This window comes from Mirounga angustirostris, unplaced genomic scaffold (assembly GCF_029215605.1).
Source record: "Mirounga angustirostris isolate CCGP_5_RB_7025 unplaced genomic scaffold, mMirAng1.0.hap1 SCAF_11, whole genome shotgun sequence".
NCBI lineage: Eukaryota > Metazoa > Chordata > Mammalia > Carnivora > Phocidae > Mirounga > Mirounga angustirostris.
This window is the reverse complement of record NW_026991719.1, coordinates 30,419,782-30,432,168: the sequence shown is the minus strand read 5'-3', so window position 1 is coordinate 30,432,168 and position 12,387 is coordinate 30,419,782. Positions and strand designations below refer to the sequence as shown.

The 12,387-nt window shown below is 45.4% G+C and overlaps 1 protein-coding gene across 1 annotated transcript; it reads right to left on the bottom strand.

Moving 5' to 3' along the window:
* Positions 1-6,245: 6,245 nt before the first annotated feature.
* On the bottom strand, positions 6,246-8,925 carry LOC123843602 (melanoma-associated antigen B16-like). The gene has a single exon (XM_045873150.2). The coding sequence runs from the start codon at positions 7,378-7,380 to the stop codon at positions 6,331-6,333; it is 1,050 nt and encodes a 349-aa protein (XP_045729106.1). The 5' UTR covers positions 7,381-8,925; the 3' UTR covers positions 6,246-6,330.
* Positions 8,926-12,387: the final 3,462 nt, after the last annotated feature.

Below are 12,387 nucleotides of genomic sequence, written 5' to 3'. Positions count from 1 at the left end.
TTTAGAACTCAGAGTCCTTATAGACCCCGCCTACCCTTTCACATAGTCCTTAACATCCTAAAAGTGAAGTCTGTCTCCTCCTTACCATCCTTGCATCCATAGCCTGAGTAGGTGCCTTGCTAGTTCTTTTTGTTTACTTAATGTTTGCTCTCAGCATATATTCAATAAGTACTTGCTAGATGAATGAATGAATGAATGAATGAATGAATGAATGAATGAATCAGTCAGTCAATCAGTCAGTTAATCAAAGTACCAGAGGTAACATTCACTGATTCAAAATAATCCCTGGTAGGGCCTCTGGCTGCCATGGAAGAAACCCAAAGTGTTACAACTGCTTACTGTACTTGGGAATTCCCATGTCCTCATGGTACTCCTGACCTGTCTCCACTGTGCATCATCATTCACTAACCCCACCCATTCATGTAGCCCAACCTCAGTGGAGTGGTCCACCATATACAAGGTAGGAAATAGCTGTCTTCAGGAGCCATAAAGATAGTTCCCAGCCCAGGTACATTGACAAGGATACACTAGAACCCCCAGGGTCATCAGGAAATGTTGCTTTACTAGAATCCATCAATAACTCACTAGATGATGCAGAGGAAACAGCTATACCCTGCCTGACAGTATGTAGAGAGGATTTGAAGGTAGAGCGGGTGGGATGTCTGATAAGTTTTGGGCTCTTTCATCCATAGACCTGCCCACGTAGATCACATGACAACTTCCAGCTGGTAAAAGTCAGAAATTTTCCATGCCTATTTATGTAAGTGTCCTTACATGCCCCCTCCCCATCCACCACCTTCCCTTACGGTCACTTCTCCACATGATGCTGAACTTTCAGATCCGCAACTACCAGCCTGCCCTATGCTCTTTCGACTTGGTTTTGCTTGTGGTCTTTCTCAGGACTCAGACTCTGGAAATTGCTCTCCTCTGCCATCCTCATGCCCCTCACCTCCACATGTCCAGCATGTCCTGTTTGGCTCAAATCTCTGGCACCCAGTTGTTCTGACCACATCTTTGCTTCTCAACATAAAAGGAAAATATCTTGTTGACATCAGAATTTCAAGACTTGTTCAGAGGAATCCTGTGACTCAGAACATCGCTGCAGAAATGTATCATTATGCGGTCAAGAGACTAAGTTCATTTTCTGCTCAACTTGATTAGAAAAAAGGGAAATACAAATTAATATAACTGTGAGACATTATTTTTTCATAAGTTTGACCGAAAGTTAAAGGATTTAAAAAACAAAATAAGAGAGTGTAGGGTATTTACGTACATCAATTCGTGAAATATTAATGGGTAGATATGTGGGGTGATATTTTGGCAATATTTATAGAAATGTGCAATTTTCATACCCTCTCCACTTTACCCCAGTTTCAGTTTGTTATGTTTTTCCTATGCACATTTGCCCAAGAACTAATGTCTAAAGGTGTTGATTCAGTTCTGTTAAGCATAGAAACTAATGGGAAATACTTATGCGTCCATCAGGAGGAAAATAGTTGAATTAATTATGGAACATACATACTTTAGAATCCTAGGGAGTAGTTAAAATAATGAGGTGAATTTATATGTGTTGTCATGGAATGATGCTGCATTCGTTTTATTAAGTGACAAAGGCAAGTGGGAGAACAGTATGTACGTCACTACCCAGTCTGTTAAAAAAAAAATCACAGTATATTTTTATAGCGCATCTATGTATTAAAAAGCTTAAGATTACCTTTAAAATAATAGGCACCATATTTTTTTTATTGTAGTTACCTCTGAGGAGAAAGCAGAGTTTTAGAGGAACGTGGTAAAGGGAAGGGATAGATTTATGTATGTTGTTAGAAATACTTGCAACGGGAGAATATATGCACTATTATTAGCTTTGTCATTAAAAATTTTAAATACGCTTAACAACATAAATAGTACCTGTTTATTAGCTAGATAAAATAACTGCTAGCTGATGCAAAACATAAAACATAAAATCTGAATGACTTAACAAGGGTTTATTTCTTGTGCACATAAAATTTGATGTGCATCTTTGCTCACTGGTGACTCAGACGTAGGCTGCTTCCATCTTGTAGTTCCATGTCTCAACACGAGCTGTCCATCTTTCTACTGAATGCAAGAAAGAAAGTGGAGGTAGCATCCTGGATCTCAAATGAGTTGGCCCAGAAATGACAAATACTTCTTCTGGCAAGAGTAGTCACATGATCCTTTTTTTTTTTTTTTAAGATTTTATTTATTTGTCAGAGAGAGACAGAGCAAGAGCACAAGAAGGGGGAGCGGCAGGCAGAGGGAGAAGCAGGCTCCCCGCTGAGCAGGGAGCCCGATGCGGGGCTGGATCCCAGGACCCTGGGATCATGACCTGAGTCGAAGGCAGACGCTTAATTGAGCTACCCAGGCGCCCCTGCCTGACCCTTCTTAATTGCAAGTGGACTGGGAATGTAGCTTTCCTGTGAACCCAGGAAAGGAGCCAAGAAAGGATGTGCATGAGCACTTGCAGTCCCTTCCTTTGTTATAAAGAGCAACTATTATGGTTTGTTAGGACAGTAACCCTCTGTTTCCTGGAGTAGTTTCTGTGAAGCCTGTTCTTCGCCTTGCAGCTGGCCTTTTTGGAACATGCTTTCAAGTACAGGATCACATCTGATTTTTAAAAGAACCCTGTAAATCCCTACAGGAAAGGTTCACCCTTCTTCACTCAGTAGCACAAACTTGCAAAAACCTCTATAATTTCAATAGGTGAGAATTACCTCGTTCTTTTTGCTGCATGGTCAGTATCTTAACTTGAGAGCATCTACTGTATACCACCGGACTGAGTGCGCCTGAACATCTGTACAGTGCTACTAGGCACCGTGAAAACAAGGACTTCGTTCTGGGGAAAGTACACAAGCTACAGATAACATAAGGATGGCGAGCTATTTTTTTTTTTTTTTCTTTTTTAATCAGTATAGCACGTTAGGCCAGGGAACCAATCCTGGGCATCTCCATTCTTCCTGCTTCCTAGGACTTCCGGGGTTATAGGAATTCAGACTTGGGATTTATAGATGTTTGCTTGCACAGGGATTTCCATGGTCTTGCCCCCTCTCTCTCTTAAGAGTGAGGCTTTGGTTTTTGACCACCTAGGTATGCTTACTCATTGGTATCTCTTCAGTGGCTAGTCCCAAATAGGACATCCCATTAAAATCCTACTACAAATATCAAGGTGGTTTCAAAATCTTCTCTTAGTTCACGTTTACATCCCAAGAAGCAGTATGTTCTGTGCCTACTTAGACTCCACTGACAAGCCCACTTGTAAAACACTTGGAGAGTATGGTGAAGAAGCCCATCAGGGAATGACCATGTACCTAAACTTCACTCTTTTTTTTTTTTTTTAAAGATTATTTATTTATTTATTTATTTATTTGAGAGAGAGAATGAGATAGAGCATGAGAGGGGGGAGGGTCAGAGGGAGAAGCAGACTCCCTGCCGAGCAGGGAGCCCGATGCGGGACTCGATCCCGGGACTCCAGGATCATGACCTGAGCCGAAGGCAGTCACTCAACCAACTGAGCCACCCAGGCGCCCCTAAACTTCACTCTTTAAAGAGAAACAGTTGCAGCACCTGGGTGGCTCAGTCAGTTACGCATCCGACTCTTGGTTTTGGCTCAGGTCATGATCTCAGGTCGTGAGATCGAGCCCTGCATCGGGGCTCTGTGCTCAGCACAGAGTCCGCTTGAGATTCTTTCCCACCCCCTCCTCTGCTCCTCCCGCGCCCCCCCGCCCCCACACTCTGTGTCTCTCAAATAAATAAATAAATAAAATCTTTTAAGAGAAGGGGTTGTAGCAGAGGGATCCCATGGTGAAAGTCAGCTAGGAGATGCCTGCAGAAAATGGAATCCTCTGAGTCAGGGGGAGGGCAGGTGGTCCTGGACTGTCTGTTCCACTGGAAGCAGGGGACAGTGTCCAGAGGAAGACGCACTGAAGGGCTGGACAGCAGGTCAGCTTCCAGAGTTGGACAGGAGGGCGATGAGGGAAGACTCGGGGGAAGGGTCCCGTAATGTGGGAAAGTGTTGGGACTGCACACCCGTGTCAGTTACTGAGCAGAGGCAACTCTCGAGGCACCCTGCGGTGAGGCAGCAGTCTGGGTAAATGAACCCCACAGACAATGCCCAAATTGTGTGTGATTCGCATTTTCACATTCCTTCATTTTATCCATTCGTTTTTCCTACTTTGGCTACAAGGTCCTTCTTTTTACCTCCTAAGAAACATTATGGAGGAGTAAGAAGAGAAATGAGTTAACAGAAGGTTGTCCCCAGGGGGCATCTGGGTGGCTCAGTTGGTTGAGCATCTGCCTTAGGCCCAGGTCATGATCCAGGGTCCTGGGATTGAGCTCCGGGTCAGGCTCCCTGCTCAGCGGCGAGTCTGCTTCTCCCTCTCCCTTTACCTGCCCCTCCCCCTGCTTGTGCGCTGGCACGCTCGCTCGCACATGCGCGCTCTCTCTCTCTGTCAAATAAAATCTTAAAAAAAAAAGGTTGTCCCCAGGTTGGAAGGAGTAGGAAGAATAGCATGGGCTCTGGAAGAATTCAAACAGGAGGTCTAGTCCCAACTCTGTCACATACTAGGCCTGCGATTTGTGAACATTCACAGACTTTCTAAGCCTCACGTTTTTTGTCTTGAAATGGGCTTGATCAGCCCTGTCTTGTATGCATGACCATTAGAATGTATGTGTTGTACGTCAAGTTCCTGGCACGGTGCACGGTGCATGGTGTGTGTGGGGTCTTTGATGATCGGCAATTACTACTATGATGATTTTGACCCCAGACATTAGTGCCTTCCTCTCTGGGACTTGTTAACCCAGGAGATGTCAGAGAATACACAGTGTTCTAGGACACGGCACACCAAACCAGCCCAAATGGCTGCTTAACAAGAAAACCTTAGTAAATCTTCCCCAGTAGAGGATATATTATTTAACTTGGGTTTGGGGGAGTAGTTCTCAACTGAACACAACTCCACACTCCTAGAATTTGTGTCAAGGACCAACTCGTTCCTTCCCTCCCAGCTGCCCCTCCAATAATCCATCTCTATTTTCATTCACTTACCTTCTCGAAAAATCTAGGCCTTGCTTAGAGTTTGCCAAAGTGTATTGAACATAACCCATTCAATGAATGGTATAGGCTCTGGATCTCTGAGCCCAGGGCAGAGTGCCAGCCCAGTGGCTTTTGGGTATCTCACCTCAAGGAAATGTCACCCTCATTTCTCACAAACTCCTTGAAGATGATGTTCATGAAACACCTAATTTGTGCATTGTGTTCAACTGCGCTTGAGCAAGAATGCAGGATAGCTTCCATTCTTGTCCCAGGTGGGATCTGGTCCAACCCATAATCCCAAAGTAGCCGCTAAGAACAGTTTTCATTCTCAACCCTGAGACACACCATTTGAGGGTCTGACCCCTGTTCACCACTCCCATAGCCTCAGCTAGTGTACTACAGCTTAATTTAAAATTACCTCCCACTGAAGGGCTTGTAATTTCCCAAGTCCACAGCCTGTCTCAGGATATTTATACTTGACTGCCTTCATATGGAACCCCCCCCAACCTCTTCATTCCTTTTTACTTTTTCTTTTGGTATTAAAGGATACTCAACCATTATTTTCTTTACATGATTCTTGCTCCTAGAATCTAAAATCTATGGGCAGGTAGTGAGTCTTGTTTATCCTAGCATCCCCACTACTAACACAGTGCTTTCCAAAAGGCAGATGCTGAATTAATATTTGTATATAAATGAGCCAGTGTACCTGGGGTATAATTTATTAATATTTATTTTTCACATATTCTTAAATAATCCAGAATCCAAGCAAATGTCTGTATATGTTATTTAATTTTACAGAACAGCAGATTGGGAGGGTTAAGAGAGGCTAAGAATTGGCCATCTTTTGGTATCTTTTGACCATCTTTAGGGTTTTTTTCCCTGATCCCAACTATTTTACTGCTGAATTCTTTGACACTTCCAAAGAAAGGCCTATTTGAATATCATTGACCTTTTCCAGGTGACAAAATAAGATGGTCCATTTTGTTTTACAAACAAGCAAAACTGGTATTCTTAAGTTTTGTAAGTAGTAATAAACGTATGACCAGTGTCATTCATAAACTTAAGATTCTAAAGCTAATAAAATGGTGTATTAAAGGGCACAACATTTGAAACCAAACTCCCCTCCCCCCACCCATGAAGAAGATAAACCTCCCCATGAACCATATAGAAAAGGGACACAGAGATGTTACACGCGGTGTTCCCTACAGCCACACCCCAGCACTCCACTACTTAGGTTGACTGCTAATTTTAATGACAAAGTGAGGAATCTGCCTCCCACCCCACTAGGGCTGGGTGGGCCGGGAGGGGATGCCAGATCCTGAACCGGAATGGGCACTGCCCATGGCACTAGCGCCCTCCTTGGCTGCTGGTCTGGCTCGGGCTCTCTCTGCTTGATCTCTCAAAGCCTCCTCATACTGGGATGGGAAGCAGCTGGGGTCGGACTCGTGGATCTTCGTCAAAAATTCCAGCAATTTCATCTTGCTGGCTTCAGCGTGGGCTCTGGGGCCCCACAGGAACTCGTAGCGTGGAGGATCACTGTTGGCCACCTGGCGGTACTCCAGGTACTCTTCTTGTACCAAATCTTGGGTGATGAACTCCCTGGGCTCCCCAATGATGAAGTGCTTCCTCCCAGCATATAAGTCCATCATATTCAGCACTTCCCAGATCTCTTCCTCAGTGGCACAATTGCCCTTCATGAAGATCACGCCCAGGACAATTATCAGGAGGCTGGCCTTGGGCATGGTGTCCTCATCACAGAGCCTCGAATCGTAAGTGAGGCCCACTTTGTTGACAAGGACATAAGTGTGGCTGGTGGGGTCCACCTCATTCATATCAACACCAAAGACCAGCTCTATGCGCTCGGAGGCTTTCCTGAGGATCTCAGGGAAGTCATCATTGCACTCTTGGATAACATCAATCATATCTGCCCTTGTGATGGGCTCTTTCATTTGATACTTGTGCAGCAGGAACTGCACCAGCATCATCACCTTGTCATCTTGAGGGTCTATGGGGAAGTTCTCGAAGTCGGACAGGGACCCTGATGAAGAAGATAAACTGTCTTCCTTTTCTTGGCTGCTGGAGCCCTCATCTGATTTGCTTGGTGAGATGGCCGTGATGACAGTGTAAGATGAGTAGGCACTCTGAGGATCCAAGGGAGTGGTGGATATTCCAGCAGCCAGAGCTTCCTCCATGTTGCCAGGCATCAGAGGACAAATGGAAGGAGAGGCCTCCTCCACAGCCTTGGAGACCTGTGTAGCCTCCAGGCCTTGGATATCACTGGGGGCACAGTGTTGTTCCTGTGTGCAGCTTGGGATCTCCTGACCCTGAGACATGCTCACTTCTGTTAGTGGTAGCAGGCAGGAATGTGGGCAGAAGGGTGGATGATAGGGGACCACAACCTAGGGAGAAAGGGAGGATGTGAGTGGCCTCATCTGGTAAACACAACTGTGGCAGCTCTGATGAAGAGTGTCTCCACCCATCTTTTCCTGAGAACAGTGCTCTAGAGCCTCACAGGTCTCCTTTCCTGACCTGCAAGAAGCTGGAGGAGGAAGTGAAAAGGCTCCTCAGGGTGCAGCCGGCTGACACAGCCAAGGCTTCCCATGGCTGACAACAGGGTAGGTAGGGTTCGGCTCTGTGGGATCCTTTCTGTTTTAGAGTGAGTGGCCCCCTCTGTCTTTGTTCAAAGTCCTCATTGTGACCCCAGGGAGTATCTGGGACTCCACCCTCTACACACCCAAGGATTATCACCTCAGAAAGAGACCTTAATCTCCTTGAGCCTCTTGAGTTAAAAAGCAAAGGCTTGCCTCTGACTGACAACACTTCTCAGAGCCTCTCAGCTCTGAGAGACAAATACCAAGGGAAAGGAAGTAGGGGGGTGCCTCTTAGGTCACACCCTCCTGGGCCTCCCAGAGGTGACAGAGGAAGGCAGCCATCTGTTAGGGGCTCTGTTGTTCTGGCATGTGTGGTCCCCTCCAGCCTCACTTGAGGTCCTAACTTTGACCTTGACAGAGATGAAGATAATTTCTGTCTGCTCACTTGAGACAACAGTCCTCAAACTCCCAAAGTCAAAGTCAGAAGGCACCAAAGTCTGTCAACTATTCCAGGGCCTACCCAGTCTGACAATAGGAATAGGGCTCTGTAGGGCTCCCGCTATTCTGGAGTGTGTGATTCCCTCCAGTCTCTACTCAGCATCTTACTTGGATTCCTGGCAGGGCCTGGGATTCCTTTTTCTGCTTACTTGAGGCTGGACCTCTCAAGGTCTTCACCATCCTCACACTCTCCAGGCAAAAATCAGGGGAAGACACTCCTGGCCACCCCCTCCTCCTCCCAGGGCTGACACCAGTTCTGAGGGGTCTTCTCCATTCTAGCGGAGAGGTCTCCTCATTCCTCACTCAGCATCTGACCTTGACCCTTGGGAAGGTCTGAGACTCCTCCCTCTGATCACTTGATGCCACCTTCCTCAGAATGGGCCTTACCTTCCTACAAACCGAAAGTAGAAGTCAGGGGGCAACCCAGTCTGACGGCTGTTTCAGAGCCTCCCAGAGCTCACAGCGGGGACTGGGTGCATATCTAGAGGATCCCTCTATTGTGAGGTGGTGGGGTGGTCACATCCGCCCCTGCTCAGAGTCTTCCGTTGAGAGTGGGCAGGCCTGCCGTTTCTCCCTGGCTGAACTGAGACCTCCCTCAGAACAAAGAACTTCCTGCCCTCAGATTCTCCAGCCAGTCAGTGGATGCCAATTCCAGCTACCCCTGCCCAACACCTCCCAGGGGTGACGATAGGGGTTGGGATCTGTATAGTCCCTTCCAGTGTGGAGTGGATGTTCCCTCAATCTTCACTGAGCGTCTTACCTTGACTGTGGTAGAGGCTGGGACTCTCCTTCAGCTGACTGGAGCCTCCACTTAGACTCCTGAGGAAAAGTGAAGGGAAAGCACTGCCAGGCATGCCCTCCCCCCACCCACAGCTCCACCTTTATCCACCCAGGGCTGACAGTACAGCTCTAAGGGGCCCCTCAGTCGTCACAGTCCTCTGTTGACGTGGCCGCCACCGCCCCACCCCCACCCCAGACTGTGGCCCTCACCACCCTCGGATTCCTGAGGCTCCAGTCAGTGGGTGCCCTCAGTCTGACCGTTATTTCAGGGGTTTTCTGGGATGAGAATAGAGGGCTTTACTCAATGGGCCAGCTCCCTTTTATTCTGGCGTCGTTGGCTCCCTGAATGATATCATTCAGTATCCTCACTTGACCAGTCATAGGTTTCTCCTTCTGCCGATAGAGGCCACGCCTTCCAGTACCAGCCTTCGCCGACCGAACTTTCAAAGTGGAAGTTAGGGGACGTTCCTTCCGCTTCTGCTCCCCGTCCGCTCCCCCCTCCCATGTCCGGGTCCTCCCAGAGTCGAGAGCAGGAGTAAGGTTCCGTGGGGCTCCTTGTGTTCCGGGGTGGTTAACCTCATTCAGTGTTGTTGGCACCTGGAGTCCCTTCAGGGCCAGGGAGTCCTCCCTCTGAATTGAGGTTATGCCCCGTCCGCCAAGATCCTCACCACTGTCAGACTCCCAAGAGGCTGGAGTCAGAGAGAGCCTCTGATAGTTATCTTGGAGCTTCCCATTGCCAACAGTCGTGGAGGAACCCTTAGAGCTCCCTCCATTCTGGAGTCAGGGGTGCCCTCAGCCAGGGACTCCCTCCTCTGCTAACCTGAGACCACACCCCCTTAACTGAAGGCCCTCACTGCCTTTAGAATACTGAGGCCAAAGTCAAAGGACACCACTTCCGGCCACCTCTGCCGGTCGTCTCCCAGGGTTGAGAGCAGGGGCGGAGCTTTATGGGGTGCTCCTCTTCTGCCGCAAGTGCTTCCTGTAGCCCTCACTTAAGGTCCATACCTTGGCTCCAGTCTTTTTGATTAATTACTTCCTAAGCAATGCCACCTTCTTGCCAATCTCTGTATTTGCCCCACTGTGATTCTCCTAGAGATTGAGTCCAAGTTCCAGGCTAGACAGTAGGTGGTGAAGCTGCAGCACAGCACATAAAAAACACATGGCTTCCCATGGGGTCCCTTCTCCAGCCAATTGGGAGCCTTCTTTTCTTTTTTTTTTTAAATTTTATTTATTTATTTGACAGGGAGAGAGAGACAGCGAGAGAGAGAACACAAGCAGGGGGAGTGGGAGAGGGAGAAGCAGGCTTCCCGCTGAGCAAGGAGCCCGATGCGGGGCTCGATCCCAGGACCCTGGGATCATGACCTGAGCTGAAGGCAGACGCTTAACGACTGAGCCACCCAGGCGCTCCTGGGAGCCTTCTTTTCTAAAAGATTCACGTTCTATGGGGAAGAGCCTTGTATAGACACATACGGAGCATAGGGAGGTGTTGAAGTGTTTTGCAAATGATTTGTTATTGATCAGAGTTGTCTTCAGTGACTGTGTTCTCACGGCAAACATTTCAAACAATACAGTCAAAACAGAATTCTCCCTTGCTTTTTCAATCCTGTCACCTGCACCACCATATAACCTTATTATGAATAAATTTTGTATGGGTATAATTGTGCATTTGACTTATATCAATCAAGCTTATGTAAATTATATAAATGTAATAATAAAGTACATACTGTTTTGCTATTTGCTTTTTCATTCAATTGATAATCCATCTTTTTTTTAAATTTTATTATGTTAGTCATCATACATTACATCATTAGTTTTTGATGTAGTGATCCACGATTCAATTGATAATCCATCTTAAGGAATGTCCCAAATCAATCTTCAGAGGGGCCTTAAAACTTGGAAAACCAGGTAATATTATTTTCTTATTATTTGAAAATTGAAGGTGTCCTTGATGGCATTCTATATAGTGTCTGTTTTTCTAGACTTTACAAGCAGTCTATATTTAGATCTGCCATTTTTTTCTTTTATTTAAAAAGCAAAATAGATGGCTACCTCTGTAATTAAAACTCTCATGTATATTTGTCTTCATATACTTTGGTGAATGGAAAGAGTGTTGAGATGTATAGTTAGTGTGCTAGGTATTGCTCATAAGAATTAGTAGGCCATTCTTTCCATGGGTCATGAGAAATGTGAGAAACAAAAGGTTGAGTACTGCTATCTGTACCCTTCTGGTTTTTTATAGACTGACCTCTGCATTTTCATTTTTTGATCTGCAAGGTCAGCCCACAAAGCTTTATTGATCACAGTGATGAAATAGTAGTGTATTGGAAGGCATATGTAAAACGGGATAACCTAGCCCTGATGTCCAAAGGCTCCAACACAAAATCCAGTGAGGGATTTCCCATTTGCTCTTTGAGAGCTTATGATTTTATTGCTGTGCTGTCTTTGGGTAAAATGATTTCATAACCTAATCCATCTTGCTATGGAATCATTATAAAGCCCTATGAATTTGTTTATTTACATTTCTTTTCTGAGACAAATATGAGAGTAAGACAGAATCCACCTCTTATGCTTTCATTCCACTCTTTTTATCTATTCTCATGGACTATATTATTAGCATAAATTAGATTTAATTTCTCTGTTTCTTACATATTTGGAGGTTTGAAGAAAAAGATTATTCATGGACCACATGGAATTAATGCCATCTAGAATTTTATTGCTTCCTTCTTCATTTTTTCTAGTATTTGAGTTCATGCTAGGTCTCATTTCAAAACAGATGTACTTTAAAATGGGTAAGGGGCACCTGGGTGGCTCAGTTGGTTAAGCATCTGACCCTTGGTTTCAGCTCAGGTTATGATCCCAGGGTCATGAGATCGAGCCCCGAGTCAGGCTCCATAGTCAGCGGGGAGTCTGCTTGAGATTCTCTCCCTCTGCCCTTCCCCTGCTCGTGTGCTCTCTCTCTCCTTCTAAAATAAGTCTTTTAAAAAGATAAAATGGTTAGAATTCTGAATTCTGCTTAATATGTGTTTTAATAGCATATTAAATAAAGTTGACAATGGCCATGGTATACATTAAGTCAAAAAGCTGAAAAAGGAATTTTTTTTCCTTTAAATGTAACAAATGGATTTGTAATCACAGTTGTTCTAATATGCTCAGTGTTCTATAAGACTTGATAGTTGTTACTGGAAATCTGATCTATTGAGAAAAGTAACTTAAAGCATTAAATTACTTTCTCTTGCTTCCTGAGATTGATAAACTGTCAAAACGTGGATACTGTTTATATAGCCTGTTGTTTAAATAGTCTGTGATTGTTATGTGTCCTAAAATGGCGTGGTACATACTATATTCAACATGCACATGTCTCCTGGACAAATAACACTTATCTTTCCAAGGAAAAAGCTGATATCTGAACAGATGAAACGACTTGGTCAAGGTCACCAAATAAAGTACACACACATTTAACTGATTAAATAA